General features: G+C 38.0%; 1 protein-coding gene across 4 annotated transcripts in view; it reads left to right on the forward strand.

Moving 5' to 3' along the window:
• Positions 1-14,793, forward strand: part of LOC139990088 (RNA-binding protein fusilli-like) — a 28,922-nt gene extending 14,129 nt beyond the window's left edge. The window contains exons 5-12 of one of the 4 annotated variants that reach the window (XM_072009000.1): positions 369-423; positions 504-614; positions 1,065-1,335; positions 1,406-1,621; positions 1,698-1,925; positions 2,012-2,213; positions 10,906-11,108; positions 11,214-14,793. In XM_072009000.1, coding sequence (XP_071865101.1) covers positions 369-423; positions 504-614; positions 1,065-1,335; positions 1,406-1,621; positions 1,698-1,925; positions 2,012-2,213; positions 10,906-11,108; positions 11,214-11,396 — 1,469 coding nt within the window. In that variant the 3' untranslated portion in view covers positions 11,397-14,793. Of the gene's footprint in view, positions 1-368; positions 424-503; positions 615-1,064; positions 1,336-1,405; positions 1,622-1,697; positions 1,926-2,011; positions 2,996-4,802; positions 8,770-9,090; positions 9,747-10,905; positions 11,109-11,213 lie in introns of those variants that run through there. The other 3 variants (XM_072009001.1, XM_072009002.1, XM_072008999.1) reach the window with 3 other exon arrangements.
• Positions 14,794-15,558: the final 765 nt, after the last annotated feature.

Consider the following 15,558-nt stretch of genomic DNA (forward strand, 5'->3'; position numbering starts at 1 on the left):
GAACGATGGTTACATTTTTCGCGGGAGAATTCATTTTTCCGGTTTTAGTCATACACGCATAATAAAAACTTCTCTTACGCATATTAAAATTTATCGATGATCTATTTTTTAAGTCAAACGAATACAGTGGATAAATATAGAGAATTTAAATCTTCGTACGTTGAATGTTATAATCGTATTTTGGATCAATGTGAATCATGGTTATAATCGAAGCGTTAAGCGTCATTGATTTCTAAGGTTAATCGGTGCTTTATTCTTTTGTTTTTTTTTTTTTCTTGTTGTTTGGAGTGTTATCAAAATGCTTTCAATCATTCAGTTCAATGTATATTTGCATTTTCATGGTTTTAATTATATTGCTTTTATTACAGGTCACGTCTTCCAAAATCCTGAAACAGTTAACATTGTTTTAGAACCTGGTATATGGTGAGTATATCTTTGATATGTATTCTTTTTCTTTTCATCGGTGAAATGTATATTACTGATCTTACGATGTCCTTCCATAGCTCAAAAGATGAAGAAGTTGACAATGGCTGTGTAGTAAGAGCTAGAGGTCTTCCTTGGCAATCATCGGACCAGGACATAGCAAAATTTTTTCGTGGCCTAAATGTTGCCAAGTAAGTAAAATTTATGAATAATAGACTTAAGGTCAAAGATCTTGATAAAGTACATTGTAATAACTGTCATGGTATTTGTACACAAGCCACTTGGATCCATGTAACAAAGGTAAAGATTTATATTCAATATGTAAATGCAAATATGGATGATTATGTGAGTTTTCAAATACTAGTGTTTACTTTCTAAAAAGTAGCATAAGCAACAGTTTAATATATCTTTTTGTTATTTATTTTTCTCATATGCAATGATAAATACTATTTCAGGTCATGAATCTTACGCGTTATATAAATTTGCCAATGATTCTCAAAGTTACAATCATAATCTATATAATTTGTATGTTTATTCTGTTCTAAGCATATTCTGGCTATAATTCTTGTTGTTTTGTTCATAATTTCTTACAAAGCTGTAAACGGTACATTGGCTTTTATTATAAAAATATCGTCTTACAGGGGTGGTGTAGCTCTGTGTTTAAGTCCTATGGGAAGACGTAACGGAGAAGCATTAGTACGATTTGTTAACAAAGAACATAGAGACATGGCGTTAAAAAGACACAAACATCATATGGGTGGAAGGTACATAGAAGTATACAAGGCATCCGGAGAGGATTTTGTTGGCGTTGCTGGAGGAACTAGCGGGGAAGCTCATGCATTTTTATCCAGAGGAGCTCAAGTTATTGTTAGAATGAGAGGCTTGCCGTATGATTGTGTTGCTAAACAAGTGGTACGTACATAGAGTTAATGGCACGGTCTATCGTTATTTCTGGTCTCATTTTATGCGTTACTTTTCACAGTTGGACTTCTTTTTGTCAGGGCAAAAGCCCTGTCATGTATTGGACGGAGAGGATGGAGTTTTATTTGTGAAGAAGCCGGATGGTAGGGCAACTGGAGACGCGTTTGTTCTTTTTGCTAAAGAAGAAGACGCAGTGAAGGCCTTAAGTAAACACAGAGATTGCATTGGTAGCCGGTATATAGAACTTTTTCGAAGTACGATTGCCGAGGTGCAACAGGTAAATAGAAATCACGCGGGCAGAAAAATAAGGAAAATAAGTAAACACACGTGAATATCGATTTGGTGACTTACAGGTGTTGAATAGAGCGATTGATCCGAAACAGATCGTACTTCCAACGCCGCCTATTCCACAACTTCCTCCCATACTTCCACAGCATATTATCACCTCTGGCACGCGTAAAGATTGCGTTAGATTGCGCGGTCTTCCGTACGAAGCTCTTGTTGAACATATCCTCGAGTTCATGGGCGAACATTCTAAGAATATCGTCTATCAGGGTGTTCATATGGTTTACAATGCTCAAGTACGTACACGTGTTCCTTCTGTGTCGTAACTACGTTCGATTCTTTGCAAATCGGTAACCGATGTACATTCTGTTTGTTCGTTCAGGGTCAACCATCCGGCGAAGCGTTTATTCAAATGGACAGCGAAAGTTCGGCATACGCATGCGCGTCGCAGCGACATCATCGGTATATGATATACGGCAAGAAACAGCGATACATCGAAGTATTCCAGTGCAGTGGGGATGACATGAATCTGGTATTGACAGGTGCAGTAACTCCAGCGTCAACCAAGGCTCTGCTATCACCCGGTACGTTGACCACACAAACTCCCGCAACTTTGACACATCCGCCTCCGCCGACGCCGGTACCGGTACCGGTACCGACGGCGCAACCCCCCCTCTGGGACATTCACGCGTTAGTACAGGCTCAAGCCCAAGCACAAGCGCAGGCTCAAGCGCAAGCTCAAGCTGCTCAGGCTCAAGCGCAGGCAATCCGAAATCAAGACTTTTGGCTAATGGCTCTAGCCTCGAATCCACCACCTACCTCTACCACTCCTGCTTCCCCAACTTCGTCAGCTACGACTAAGACGCTCGCTCTACCGGGACCGAATCCGCAGCATCAGATTCCTGCCTATGCAATGGCACCTCCCGCAGCAGCCGCCGCCGCCGCGGCTGCCGCGGCGCTTCACGCTCAACAACCCGCGCCGGCGCCCTTCTTACTTTTTAACGTACCCTCTCGAATCCCTATTTTACGTGCACCGGCACCGCATGGTCTCCTGACACCTATCGTTCAGGCTGCGCCCATTAATCCGGCCGCTATAATGGGACTGAAGAGAACTTGGGAAACCGCTTTCCCACCCGATACGTCAAGCACAGTCGCGAAACGTGCCACGTGGCACACACCAGCGACTGCATTTCACGCGCAAGCTCCAACCGCGGCACCGGGCTTGCCTTATCCTGCTCAATTTTATCCTCAGATTTGATAGGTTAAGTCGCTAGTATCGACGATAATCGCTCTAAACACAGCGGACGGACGACGTGTCTCTTCTTCTTAATGCATCTCTCTTCTATGTACTTTTCTACATTGTAGGTTGAATTTGAACAAGAATCGATCGGTACATTTTTCGTAGTCGTTGCAACGAGAGGTTGTGATTTCGAGACGTTTATTTGCCGCGTAGGTGACGGGCAAATTTATTCCAGTTGCATCGTTACTGCGTGAAAGAGTGTTGTATTATTACCACGATGGGCGATTTATTCTTCTACGAATATATACGATACATGCTATTGTGTCCAAGGCAACTATTTACAGATGACATTCCGCATGATATTCTGTGCAAACTCTTTTTTTCATATTATTGTGTTATTTTAGAGTCAGTTATTTTAGAGATCGTTTCGACCTTCGAACTAAAGATATATACATATATATTTAATCATTATATATATATATAATGTTTTTTTTTTTGATACTTAATTGAGCAGCAGTACTTAGAGTGTTTTTCTTTATGTCATTTCCTTACACAACGTATGAGTTTTTTGATGGTCGCGTTACATGATATATCGTTAAGAAGTGACTATGTATCTTTCTCTTTCTCTTTGTTATACGTGTTCTTGTACTCTATAGGAGTTGTTCTTTCAATTTGTCGTATATGACATGTGCTTAGTAAAGTGCCTTAAAACGTGAATCATGAATTATGAACTATTCGCCTTAGGACGTAATTTCATTTCTCTCGAAGATTTCGGAATTTATACGCGCATGTAAATATATACAGATGATAGATTTATATATATATATATATATTAACAGAAATTGAAATATAAACGCAGACATACACATATATATATAAATATATATATAAGAATGATTTATATATTTTGCTAGAAATATTTTTATTAGGGATATAAGTAAAAATGGACATTCCATCCAATGTTATCGGTTTTTAAGCTCTAATTTACGGAGAGTAGCTTCTTCTTTACGCGGCATCTACTTTACGCACGTCCATGTTTAGTAAAAAGATTCTTTTCATTTTCTTTCTAAGCAAGAGCCTGAAGTTACATTGCAATTTTACATCAAAACGATATTATTTCGATTGCAATTGCAATGCGCGCGAGCTTCCTGAGCCAGTCGATTCGACGTGACCGATAAGAAAAGTCCCACGACGAGATTCACAAATCCATTTCTAGCCCTCGCCACATTCCTAAGAGAATTTGCTTTTCTCTGTGCCGCATAAAGGACACTTCGAGCTCGAAACAGGAAAACCAATCGAGGCAATACGCTCGGTCACGTTGCGCTTTTACGCGAACGTTCCCCCCGGTGGTGCGAATACGTTCGTTGATTGGATTAGTTGTGTGAACATTACGAGAGTTTGGTGAATGATACATAAAGCACGAAGAAGTAAAGAACGTATATTAGAGAACGGTAGTGTTATCGGCATCGTAAGTATTCCCTCTTGATCGTAGAAATTCTATTCGTTTTCCTTTCAAGGTTGAACGTTTCTTCAGTTTCCTTCTCATAGCTTGATTTCCAAGTAATATACGAAATTCATATCTGAAAACCAAACATAGATCGCGAGCGAAACGTTGCACAAGACGTGTCATCTTATGTCATAAGAATGATAATGGGGCCAAAGGGAATACTAAACCAACGTCTAAATACTATTCTGCATGATAATTGATTAAAATAGACGAACTTTTTTCACTTTAAAAAAAAAAAAAAAATAAAAATAAAAAAAATATAAAAAAATAAAATGAAATAAAGGAAATTACTAAAAAGAGGAAAAAATAAATCTTCGTGCTATATTATATATTACCTTGGAGTCGTAGGTAGTGATGTTCTTAACTTGGTGTCGGCGGTGTATACCTTCTTCTCGATGCTCTTCTAATATTTTTGTGATACCGTAGAATTGGTGGAACGATTGGAGGAAAAGGCGTGTCGAGGGGCCTGACATCGAGCGTACGTGGAAAGCTCCTCGCATCTCGTAGAAACAAACGACGATCGATATTTTTTACTGCCATTGCGAAAAAACAGCTTTTTTTTCCAGAATAGTTCACGCGATCGCGAAGCTCGCTTAGCCTTTCGTCCTTCGCTGCTACTCTTTATTATGGTTTTTCTGTATGCTCGATCTCGGTGTTACCGCGGAGCAACGTGAAGTGCTGTCCAGTGATTACGCAGATTTTTTCTTGCCACGTTTTTCTATACGTTTTCTCCTTCTCCTTTTTTTTTTTTTTTTTTTGTTTATTTTTTTACACGCACTCGTATATACATATACAGATAATGTAGAGCGCGAATCAACGATTCTATGAACCATGGAAACGGCACGAGGCGCACACGATGATCGTTCTTATTGCTCCAAAGTATAAAGTCCACGGGCATAGAAATGACTGGTTTGCATGTCGTGGTTTTGTGGAGGGACGTGCATACAAGTACCTGTAATATCCTTCTTCGTTACCTATCGTTTACGAGACGACAGACTTACGTAACGGGTTGAGTTACTTTTTTCTGTTTTTTTCCCCTAATACGTAATTACGTTCATTATATATTAGTCGTTTTTTTCTCTTCCCCTTCCAAAACTTTGCCTCCCTCTCCGACCCTTTCCATACTTGTCGCATTCCTTTCCGTATCATAACGCACATAGACTATCTAATACATCTAATACATCTTGTAACAGTTTCCCCCCTCTCCCCCGCCCACCTCGTACGTATATTTACACGTAATCCTATAATTCTCGCACAACGCCTCCCTCTGTTTGACAGGATACAGTAGCGTATTACATAGAACCGAGTAGTACCTTTGGTATACACCTAGTCTTGTTTTGTTGTTACAATTGCAGTGCAAAGTGTGTACGACATTCGACGAATACTTTGCAAGCTGGTTCGCACGCGTGTAAGCGAATAGAGATCGTTTGTCCGTCGAACAAAAACATTGTCAAGTATCGATATAGTGCCTGAAACTGTAAAGAGACGAACATGTACTTTGGTACTCGGGTCGTGCACATTTTACATTCCAATCTTACTGATGTAACTCGAGAATCGGGATATAGTCTGCCGATATTATTTATGTCGGGCTTCCTGAGTCTGCTTTTATATAGCATTAATAGACATCTTAGAGATTCGAACGGAGTGACGCGAAACGGACCAATTTGATTTTACTCTGAGAGTTGTTTCTGTGGATCTAAGGATATACAGATGCAGTAATTTATAGATCAGGGGAACGATATTTGGTTTGGGGAGAAGGGAGTCGACCGTGTCTAAATTTCATTGGTCGATTTGATCGTAAAAATGATTAACGATAGGTTGATGTAGAAATATTCAAATTCATACTAAAAAGATGCGATGATCGGTTATAAATTCCATCGGTTAGAATTTTCTAGAGAATTTATTATTTCAAATAGTTGAATGCATCGCAGTCGTTGTTACGCGGAATTATGATCTATATTAATCGATAATATCTTAGAAAAGACCAGAGAAATTTGCTCGATTGCGTATATTCTAAACAGCCTCCGATAAAAACGAGCGACGATTTACGTCCCTTAGATCCATAGAAGTCGTTTCCTCGACTTCTTACATTTACGTAGTCTCCATTTCGCGTCGCTACTGCGGAGGCGCATCTTGGTGTGTTTTTAAAACGCGAATAATCAAGAAATGTATCGGTCGGGAGTGTCGAGAAGTTTCCAAGCTTCCCGCATACTTGAATCTTCCTTACGGTATTAGTACGATGTTTCGTTGACCGGTCAAAATTTGAAACTACCATTGGCCACTAATAGGAATTGAATTCGTACGGACGTACGTAAGAATTTCTCGACACGCTCGACACTCGCAGAGATTCCTCTACTAGATATACATAACGAATAGTTACGATTATCGATAACTGCGGCTGTATCGGTGTACGAGAGATGCGCCTTCTCGTAAGAAGGACACATGCGTGCATCAAATGGACAATGTTATGCGTTAACAGGCCAGAAGCGGCTAGGAGGATTGCTATTGTAAGTTATGCCGATCAGAGACAGAATCTTCGAATGGTTAAGTCCAACAGCGACAACGCCACTTCTAACCACATTGAATAAAAATAAGTTTCGTCCTTTCATCAACCTGTTAACCGGAGGAGGACCCGTGTTAGCTCGTTACTTCGATATCATAATTTCCCCGTTCTTTGTCGTTTAGCGCGTTGTCTCCTTTCTGTTTGAATCAAATTGTACCATATTTATACTTGAAAGAACTGAAATTAATTAGTTATTCTTAACGTTTAAGTCCGTAATTATAGAAGTTTCTGATTAGAGGATGACCTGGTTAACGACTTGATTTTAATCGATCGTCATTTATCATGTACGTATGAACGCAAGAGCAATCCATTTCCTACGTATCAGAGAACCGCTCGATTCTATTACTGCATAATGTCGTCCGACTGTGTATTACCTGCCATTAGCTTTCGCTGGGCACTCACACGAGCCGTATTATACACGTTATCCGCGGGGTATCAAAGGGGAGAGCAAGATTAGTGGGAGAGCGTGAGTGGGAACGAAAGGAGAAGGGATAAAGAACGAGCGTGAAAAGAAAACGTAGCATTTTTTATTTTAGATTATTGTTATTATTAATATTATTATTATTACTATTACTACTACTACTATTATTATTATTATTATTATTATTATTATTACTACTATTATTACTATTATTATTATTATTATTATCATCATCATCATCATCATTATCATTATCATCATTATTATCATTATTATCATCACCACCATCATCCTCATTATTATTACTATCACTATCATTATTATTGTCATTATTATTATTATTATTATTATTATTATTATTATTATTATTATTTTTATTATCATCATTATCATTATTAATTTACTATTATTATTATCGTTCCAAGTACTAACTCAAAAGCTCGTCACCATCAAAGGTCGTGGCATAATAATATCTTTTTCTCTCTCTCATTATGCGTTGAATGTGTTGTCTCTGGCATTTTGTGATCCGCTAACTTGGTGACTGACAGTGTGTCGTCCTCCCCACCCCTTTGCAAGTTTACATTTTTGACTAATCGTCGTGAATAGTTATTATCATTGTCAGTACGTCACTATTGTCGCTATTATTCGGAGGCTGACTAAAACGGTATAATAAGCGGCACGTTCATTGTTAATTACTATTCATTTAGACTTTCTTAGGGGCTATTCGGGTGAAACATGGATCAGACTCTCGCTCCGCTATAAATCGTTTTTCTCGCTTTTCTTTTAAGACGAATCGTAGTTGATCGATCAGCGATCTTGTCGCGTAAAGTGCGATTTCGAACAAGATGAAATTTAATTAAATTCGATTTAGAACGTGATTAGATTCCGAAAGGTTGGAAATCGAAAGACTTACGAGAAGGACGAGAGTCTGCGGAGTTATCACCGAGAAATAGACCACTCTAATCATAACTTACGAGTTTTCACGGCTAATCGTGATTGTCCTGGCGAAAGTTAATTAATAATTACGGCGCGGTACCAGCTTCACGCGTATTGTTCGCGATGTAACAAAAAACGGGACGAGTTCATCACTGTACGATACTTCTCCTCTCTTTTTTTTTTTTCTCAAGCCCCACCCGAATTACGAAAGAACGTTTTTTTCCGATTGCGTTTTATCTATACTGGGATATAGGACACACATAGATACATATAGAAACCAACAAGAAATACACAGGATACACGAAATGCAACAGGCACACGTATACGTTAGAAAACATACACATAAAACACAAACAGACAGGATTTTATACCAATCTTTTTTTTAACCCTTGTATACACACTTTTTTTCTGTATATCAACGATTATATCGATGGTGAATCGATCATGTTTAATAAATGTGCCTTGTGGACATACATATCTTTTTGCTTGCCGGGTTGGTGGACTCTTACCCTGATTATATTACCTCGCCTGGTGGTGGTAATTTTCGTAGACATTAGTATTTAATCTAATCGTTGCTAGTTTTCTTGTTTTATCATTAATAAATAGCAGTTAAGAAATTTCTTTCTTATAATGCTAGCATTTGGCAATATCGTAGCCTAGATCGTAGAGATCGATACGAAGGATTTATTTGTGGTATAAAATGGTATTTTGAAATCTTCTTGCGGTAATCTGTGAAAATTACGACCACCATTATCCTGTTACGTTCTATACATTTTTTTTCACTGGGCTCGCAGGTATCTTTGGTGTCTACAGATCAAGTTGGAGATTTCTGTGTCGTAATTTTTCCTCCTCTCTCTCTCTCTCTCTCTCTCTCTCTCTCTCTCTCTCTTTCTCCCCCCTCTCTCATTTTACTTTTTTTTTTATTTCCATTGGTTCACGTACAGGTTCTTCCTCTCTTCCTTTGTTGCTCTGTTACCGTTTCTCCCACTTCCTCTCGCCTTTTTTCTTCGTGTTTCATCTCCCCTGATCGCTGGATCGATACATCTTCTATTGCCCATTTTCAAAGAACGAGAGTCACGACCTTCGAAGGGCGATAAGTATTTCCACGTCGACCTTTAACATCGCATTGAGCAAGCCTGCGATTAGATCTAACATTGTAGTCTAATTTAAGACTTGCTCATTTTTGGTTAGACACGCGTATTCAGATTTTCTTCGAGTTTTCAAATTTCCTTCGTTCTCATTCTGTTTTATCTAATTTTAACGTAATCCATTCCGATTTTCCTTGACTTTTGTTCAGAACGAGCAACTTCCTTCCTCTATATTCCTTATATTCCTTCTACATTCCTCAATTCCCCGATCTTTTTTCTTTCTTTTTTCTGCAAATGCCTCGATGCGATACGAATCCACACAGATCTTAAAAAAAAAAAAAAAAAAAAAAATACAGATTCGATCGATCGAATGTTAAAGAAAGTTTGAGAGACGAGAAAAGTTGAGAAACGTTAAATAAAATTGAATTGGAGCAATATTTTGTTATCTGAAACGAGGGTCGCACGCAAAAAGGCTTCTACTATATTGGGGAAGAGAGGGAGAGAGGAAGGAAGGAAGAGAGAGAGAGAGAGAGAGAGAGAGAGAGAGAGAATGAGAAAGGGAGAGTGAATTTTGGTGATTTGGCAGAGGGGCGAAATCGCAAGTTGGTGCTACATATATATAAAACATACGTATATATCGTGTTACAATGGTGCAGTGTCGATTGCTGTTTGGTAGCGGGATCTACAAATACTAACTTCTGTGCTTCCAGGTAGGCCAAGTCCAAATCATTATTCCTTTGGATGATGTGCTTTTGTACGATCCGAGCGAATACACGAAGTAAAGAATCCTTTACGGAAGAGAATTAAATGAAAATCAAATGAGAAATAATCTTCCTTATAGGAAAAGTTTCGCACGGACCGTAGAAAATCGTCAAATTAATCGTGAAATCGTGCAGGTTGCGGGGACGCGTGAATAGAAAAGCAGATATGAAAGATTACAAGCTTGGAATCATAAAATTAGCGAAACAAATAATCGGTATATTCTGCACGATGTCATCGACCACAGATCGCGGTGTGGTTAATAGTTGGGCACTCTTCTTACGTTTGTATATACATAGAATCTATGGGTGTTACATCGAATTGTTCTTATTTTAAAAATTTTTTTTATCGGGAAATTTATTCACTGATTAATCCACGAAGCAAGTTGTCGCGATCAAAGTATTGTACGTGCTTGCGGCCGTAATATTTCAGGCTCGTATTGTTAATTAACCGAACGAAGTAGTCCGAAACAAAGCGATTACATAAGAGGGTTCTTTTAACTTTCTTTTTTCTTACGTAGTTACGTTTTCTAGGATCTCAAAGTTTCTCTTTCACGCAAGCAGAGGAATTTTCAGATCGTTAATGCAAATCTCACTCATAACACCGTTCAAAAATGTGATTTCCTGTTTACGTGTTATCGGTTCTTAATACGGCAATTGGATTGATTAATCCAACTTTTGAACGGTGGTGCAATTGTCATAACGTTGTTCGTCGGATAAACTTGATCCAACGTTGATTGTCTTCCTTTTGTTTTCGATATAGGAGGCACGATGTTGCCACCGCCACCAGTCGCGATATTTCCACCTGCTGCTGCGATGCTACCGCGTGGACCACCACAGTTTGCAGCACCTTATCCGCCTCCAATTTTCTATTGGCCCTATCCTTCACCGCCTGTCAGTCCAACCAATTATTATAACCCGGCGAACGTCGGTGGGATCGCAGCGATTCCTCAACAAGCAGCTCTGGTAAGTGTTCTCAACAATTTTAAGAGGGAAAGCATCTTCGATATTCGAACGTTGTTAATCGTTCGTTTTATATAATTACAACAATCGTAAAAATTGCATTTCCAGTTAACTCCAGCGGAATGTCTGCAATTAGCACCAGGAGCAACTGTGCCTGCTGCGACCACACCAACCGCAGAAGCGACACGTATCGACGCTTTCCTCCCTCGAATGGATTTGGAAAAGCGCGTACCTGTTCCAGCACCCCCTCAAGCAGAGTGCAATCCATTCATCGAAGTATTCATGGTGTGATGATGATTATCCGATCAAGATTCATGTGATTCTCAGCAGGATTGAGCGAATCTTTTAGCCTCGCACGACACAAACTGAACGGTTACGTTTATTTGCTGCTTGTAAAAGAAGGCAACGTATTGTCGTACACCTGTACGCGATTGTCGTACATAAGAAGAATCCTTGTCTTAAAACAGCTTCGAGGAAATTCGCGGTACGAAGTCTCGAAAGGTATTCAACGTGACTGGATTCGCATCTTTTTCTTATCTTCGAAAGAAGCTCCCCCCATCTCCCACCCCGTAAATCTAACGTGTCGCAGGGTGGCACGTTCCTTTCTAGTCTAGAGACAGATGCAAGTCGTCGTAGCATAACGCAGTGACGTCGTTTCTTTCTCGTCGTTTGTTTCAGTTCCTCTGGAACAGGACGCGCACGGCACATTTTCTCCTCGTTCTCCTCATTCCCCCGTGTTTTCCCTGGGCTTCTGTTCTATCACCCCATCTTCACGTCTATTTTTTTTTTTTTTTTTTTTTTTTTTTCTCTTTCTCGTTTTATTCTATTCGCCGCTCTGTGATTAAGCATCAGGACGCTAGATAAACGTTCCCGGGAGCGACGAACCGCGATCAGCTAGCATCGTCTGGTCGTGTCACTGATATACCGTGGCGTTCTAAAATAATTCACGTTTCGATCATTTCAAGTAGGCTCGCTGGGAATCAATGACCGCAATCGTATGGCTGATATTCGGAATTTGAGCAATGAATTTAACGCATGACGCGTTAGCGTTTAATTCGTACGAAGATTGGCTCGCAACATTGTGGTTCCGAGTATCCGGCTATGGTATTATGATCGAACGTGTTAACCACGATAATCTACTCTGGTTAATATAGCGAAATAAGACAAAAAAGGAGAAGTAAAATCACCGGCGTGATATAGCGCTTTTATTTTTAGAGTTTTACTTAATTTAATATAAAGTTTTTAAATATGAAATTTATATATAATATATACCCTATCGCGAATTTATTCGAACGAGATACGTTGTTGTCGTTGGTTCGCCGTAAAGTTGTCAAGTTTTATTATTATTATCGAGTAAGTTATTCGACTCCAAAGTGTCGGTTCATGTTAGCTTCCGGCTCGTCGGTTTGCCTGAATCGCTGTAGGAGACCACGATTCGTGCGATAACGACGGTCTTATGATACTTCGTCGTCGAATCGCGCCACGAATGCCGCAAACGTTTCGTGAACGTCTTCCTTTAAGATGTTGTCACCATCTCGAGCCAATTTTTACCATCGGTTTGCGCTTGTAATCGATCGTATCTGTTTGTAGCAAAGCATATACGTATAATTACGGTTCTTCTACAGTGACTGCTATATAATACATATGTTGAGTTATTCAACATTGGTAAACCAGGTCGAGAATGCTGATACCTGAGATTTTTATTGATCGCTCAATCACGTAATTAGTTCGTATAATTTTTAAACGCTATTTTTCCCCAGTAAAGCGATGCATTTCAACATATTTTCGCCCCTTCCTCGTTGCAATGTATTAGCTTCTTTTTTTATAGCGAATCTTTCGAATAATTTTCTGCATAAAAAGAAGTAAGCCTTGAGAAGTAATTAAAATCTTATTAGAATCGATAGTGCAAAAGTCATTGGCTCTTATAATTACGCATGAGAGAGGGATGAATTATACGTTCTTTGGATAAAAATCGAGTCGAGAACATGTCTCTGCAGCTTTGCAAATGCTCCTCTCTGTTCTTGTTCCTGCAAACAGCGCTCGTGTATAAAGGTGCAATTTTAGATATAAAGAGTGACGTTCGAAAAGCCAGGGTCATTTTATCGCTAAAAGTTAAGCATCATAAAAAGTCGTAAAATATCTTACGAATTATATAATATATATACATTATATACGAATATATAGATATACATATTTTTCATAAATATTACACTACAGCTAAGTTTGAAATGAGCTTCGATAATAATCGATAGTCGACGCGTAGTTGTAGTTGCCAAAAACTTCACCGTACATTCTGACTTAAAGAAAAAAGAAATACCAACATATATAACACGAATATCTTTCTTTCAATCGAGTATATATATATATATTTTTGCATCCGTGCGAGTTGTAAAAATTGAAAGAACGCAAGATCGAAGACGAGAGAACAGGTTATATATGGATTGATCAATAATATCGAGATCTTTAACTAACATCGCCACCATCGAAACTCTCGATTCAAAGGTACCTGAAGTTGTCTGATCGTACGTACGCGCTAAAACTATTAGCAGAGCTATTAGTGGTACGCGATGTGTTGTATTTCGTTCAGCGATTCGTTTGGTCGCGATGAAAAGTGCAATGAAAAATGACGAGGTGATTCGAAAATACTAGTGCTCCGAGTTAATATCGCCGGCTCATAAGAATAAGTGTTTTAGGAATTAAGTTAAACTGTAAGAGATAAAAAAAGCAGTGCTCCGGATTAACGAGCACCATGAACAAACCGCATTGTTGATTCTCTTTCTCGTTACCGTAACGTGCTATGTCACACAATATTGGTGCAATAATTTTTCCCTTCTTTTTTGTTTCTTGTTGTGACATGTGTTATAGGGACCAAAAAAAAAAAAAAACTAGTTCCCCGTTTCTTACCTTGAAATATCAGGTAAAGTACTATCATTGTAATTCGTATTAAATTAATTATTTCGAACTATGTACATCGATATTTTTCAAATTCGCAACGAATTATTTAATGATTTTGCTTTAGTTTATTTTCTACACAGATCGGTGCTTATTTTATTTAATTAATTATCGTAGTTCCTGATCGTACGTTATATATGGATAGTTCCTAGCGAAAGATGTTCTTCCGATTTCCAAGCCGATTTCTCGTGTTAGATTTAAAAAAAAAAATTTTTATCTCGAATTATGCTCACCCGATCTGAAAAACAGACTAGAACAAAATATTTAAATAATTCATGCAAATTTAATGGAATCATTCCGTAGACGGAAATTTTTAGCTATTCGATCTCGGCGTGACTCTCCTATCATGTTAGTATAATAGAAAATTGTATATACATACGTTTGTATGCCTATCTTATAATAAGATTCAGCATATTTAAATGAAAAAAGAATCGCGTCTAGAAGACGCTGAGCAAGCAGAGCCGTTTATATTTATGTGAACCACAATTTGAGCTTTTTAAAGAAAAAAGTTAAAAAAGAGATATATATATATATATATATAAATATATATACGAAAAGCTTTCGTCTACTGTAAGTACAGGCGAACTTCCGTCGCCGATCGATCGTTTCTGCAGTCTAAAAAAGAAAAAAAAAAAAAAAAAAAAAAAAACGGCTACGACGAATAGTAATCTGATCCCGATATTTAATAATGTTATTAACGATATTAATATTAATATATTCAATAATTGTTTTAAAATAGTCTTCCATAATTTATTCGTCAACCCTTTCATTATATCGTGTAATATATTGTATACACAGTCCAAGATATCTATTTAATTATAACGTATATATAAAAAAAAAAAAAGTAAAATCCATTCTTTTTGTTTCGATTTTTCTTATAATGTGATAATAAAAACATTTAATCGAATGCATCTTGTTTATTAGTACTTTCGTGACCAATCTTCGATATACAAATTATTAAATTACAAATATTTTATAATTTAAACGAGCATAGCATACTATTATTTCCTGAAAATGTGCGTCAAAAATATTTTGCACGTAAATCGACGCTTATTCTTGCTTGCTTCCTTAAATAATGTCTTAATCTTTCTTCTTTGGAAGAATAAAGTTACATAGTACGCCTTTGTCTGTTGAGCTACTATTCACCGATAAAACTTACACGTAAAATCTCTACGATTCTCTTACAATTAACAATATAAAAAAATACGAATAACGGAGTGTCTTAAGTCGATTCAGTGAAAGACATCTTTTGTGCGATGCCTGTTGTATTTATATATTATATGTATATGCCAAACAAGGCACGACGGGCATAATGATCGTACGCGTACGGACGGATAATCTGTTGCTTAATAAAATTCTTACGAAGGCGTTTGGTGAGATCACCTACACTATAAGGAAAACTATATCTATTCGATCGTTCTCGTGTTGATTAAAAATGTATATATGTATAGATGTAGTATTCCTTAATGTATAACTCGCTTATGCGATAAGAACCATCGGT

The sequence above is a fragment of the Bombus fervidus genome, chromosome 8 (assembly GCF_041682495.2).
Source record: "Bombus fervidus isolate BK054 chromosome 8, iyBomFerv1, whole genome shotgun sequence".
Classification (NCBI taxonomy): Eukaryota; Metazoa; Arthropoda; class Insecta; order Hymenoptera; family Apidae; genus Bombus; species Bombus fervidus.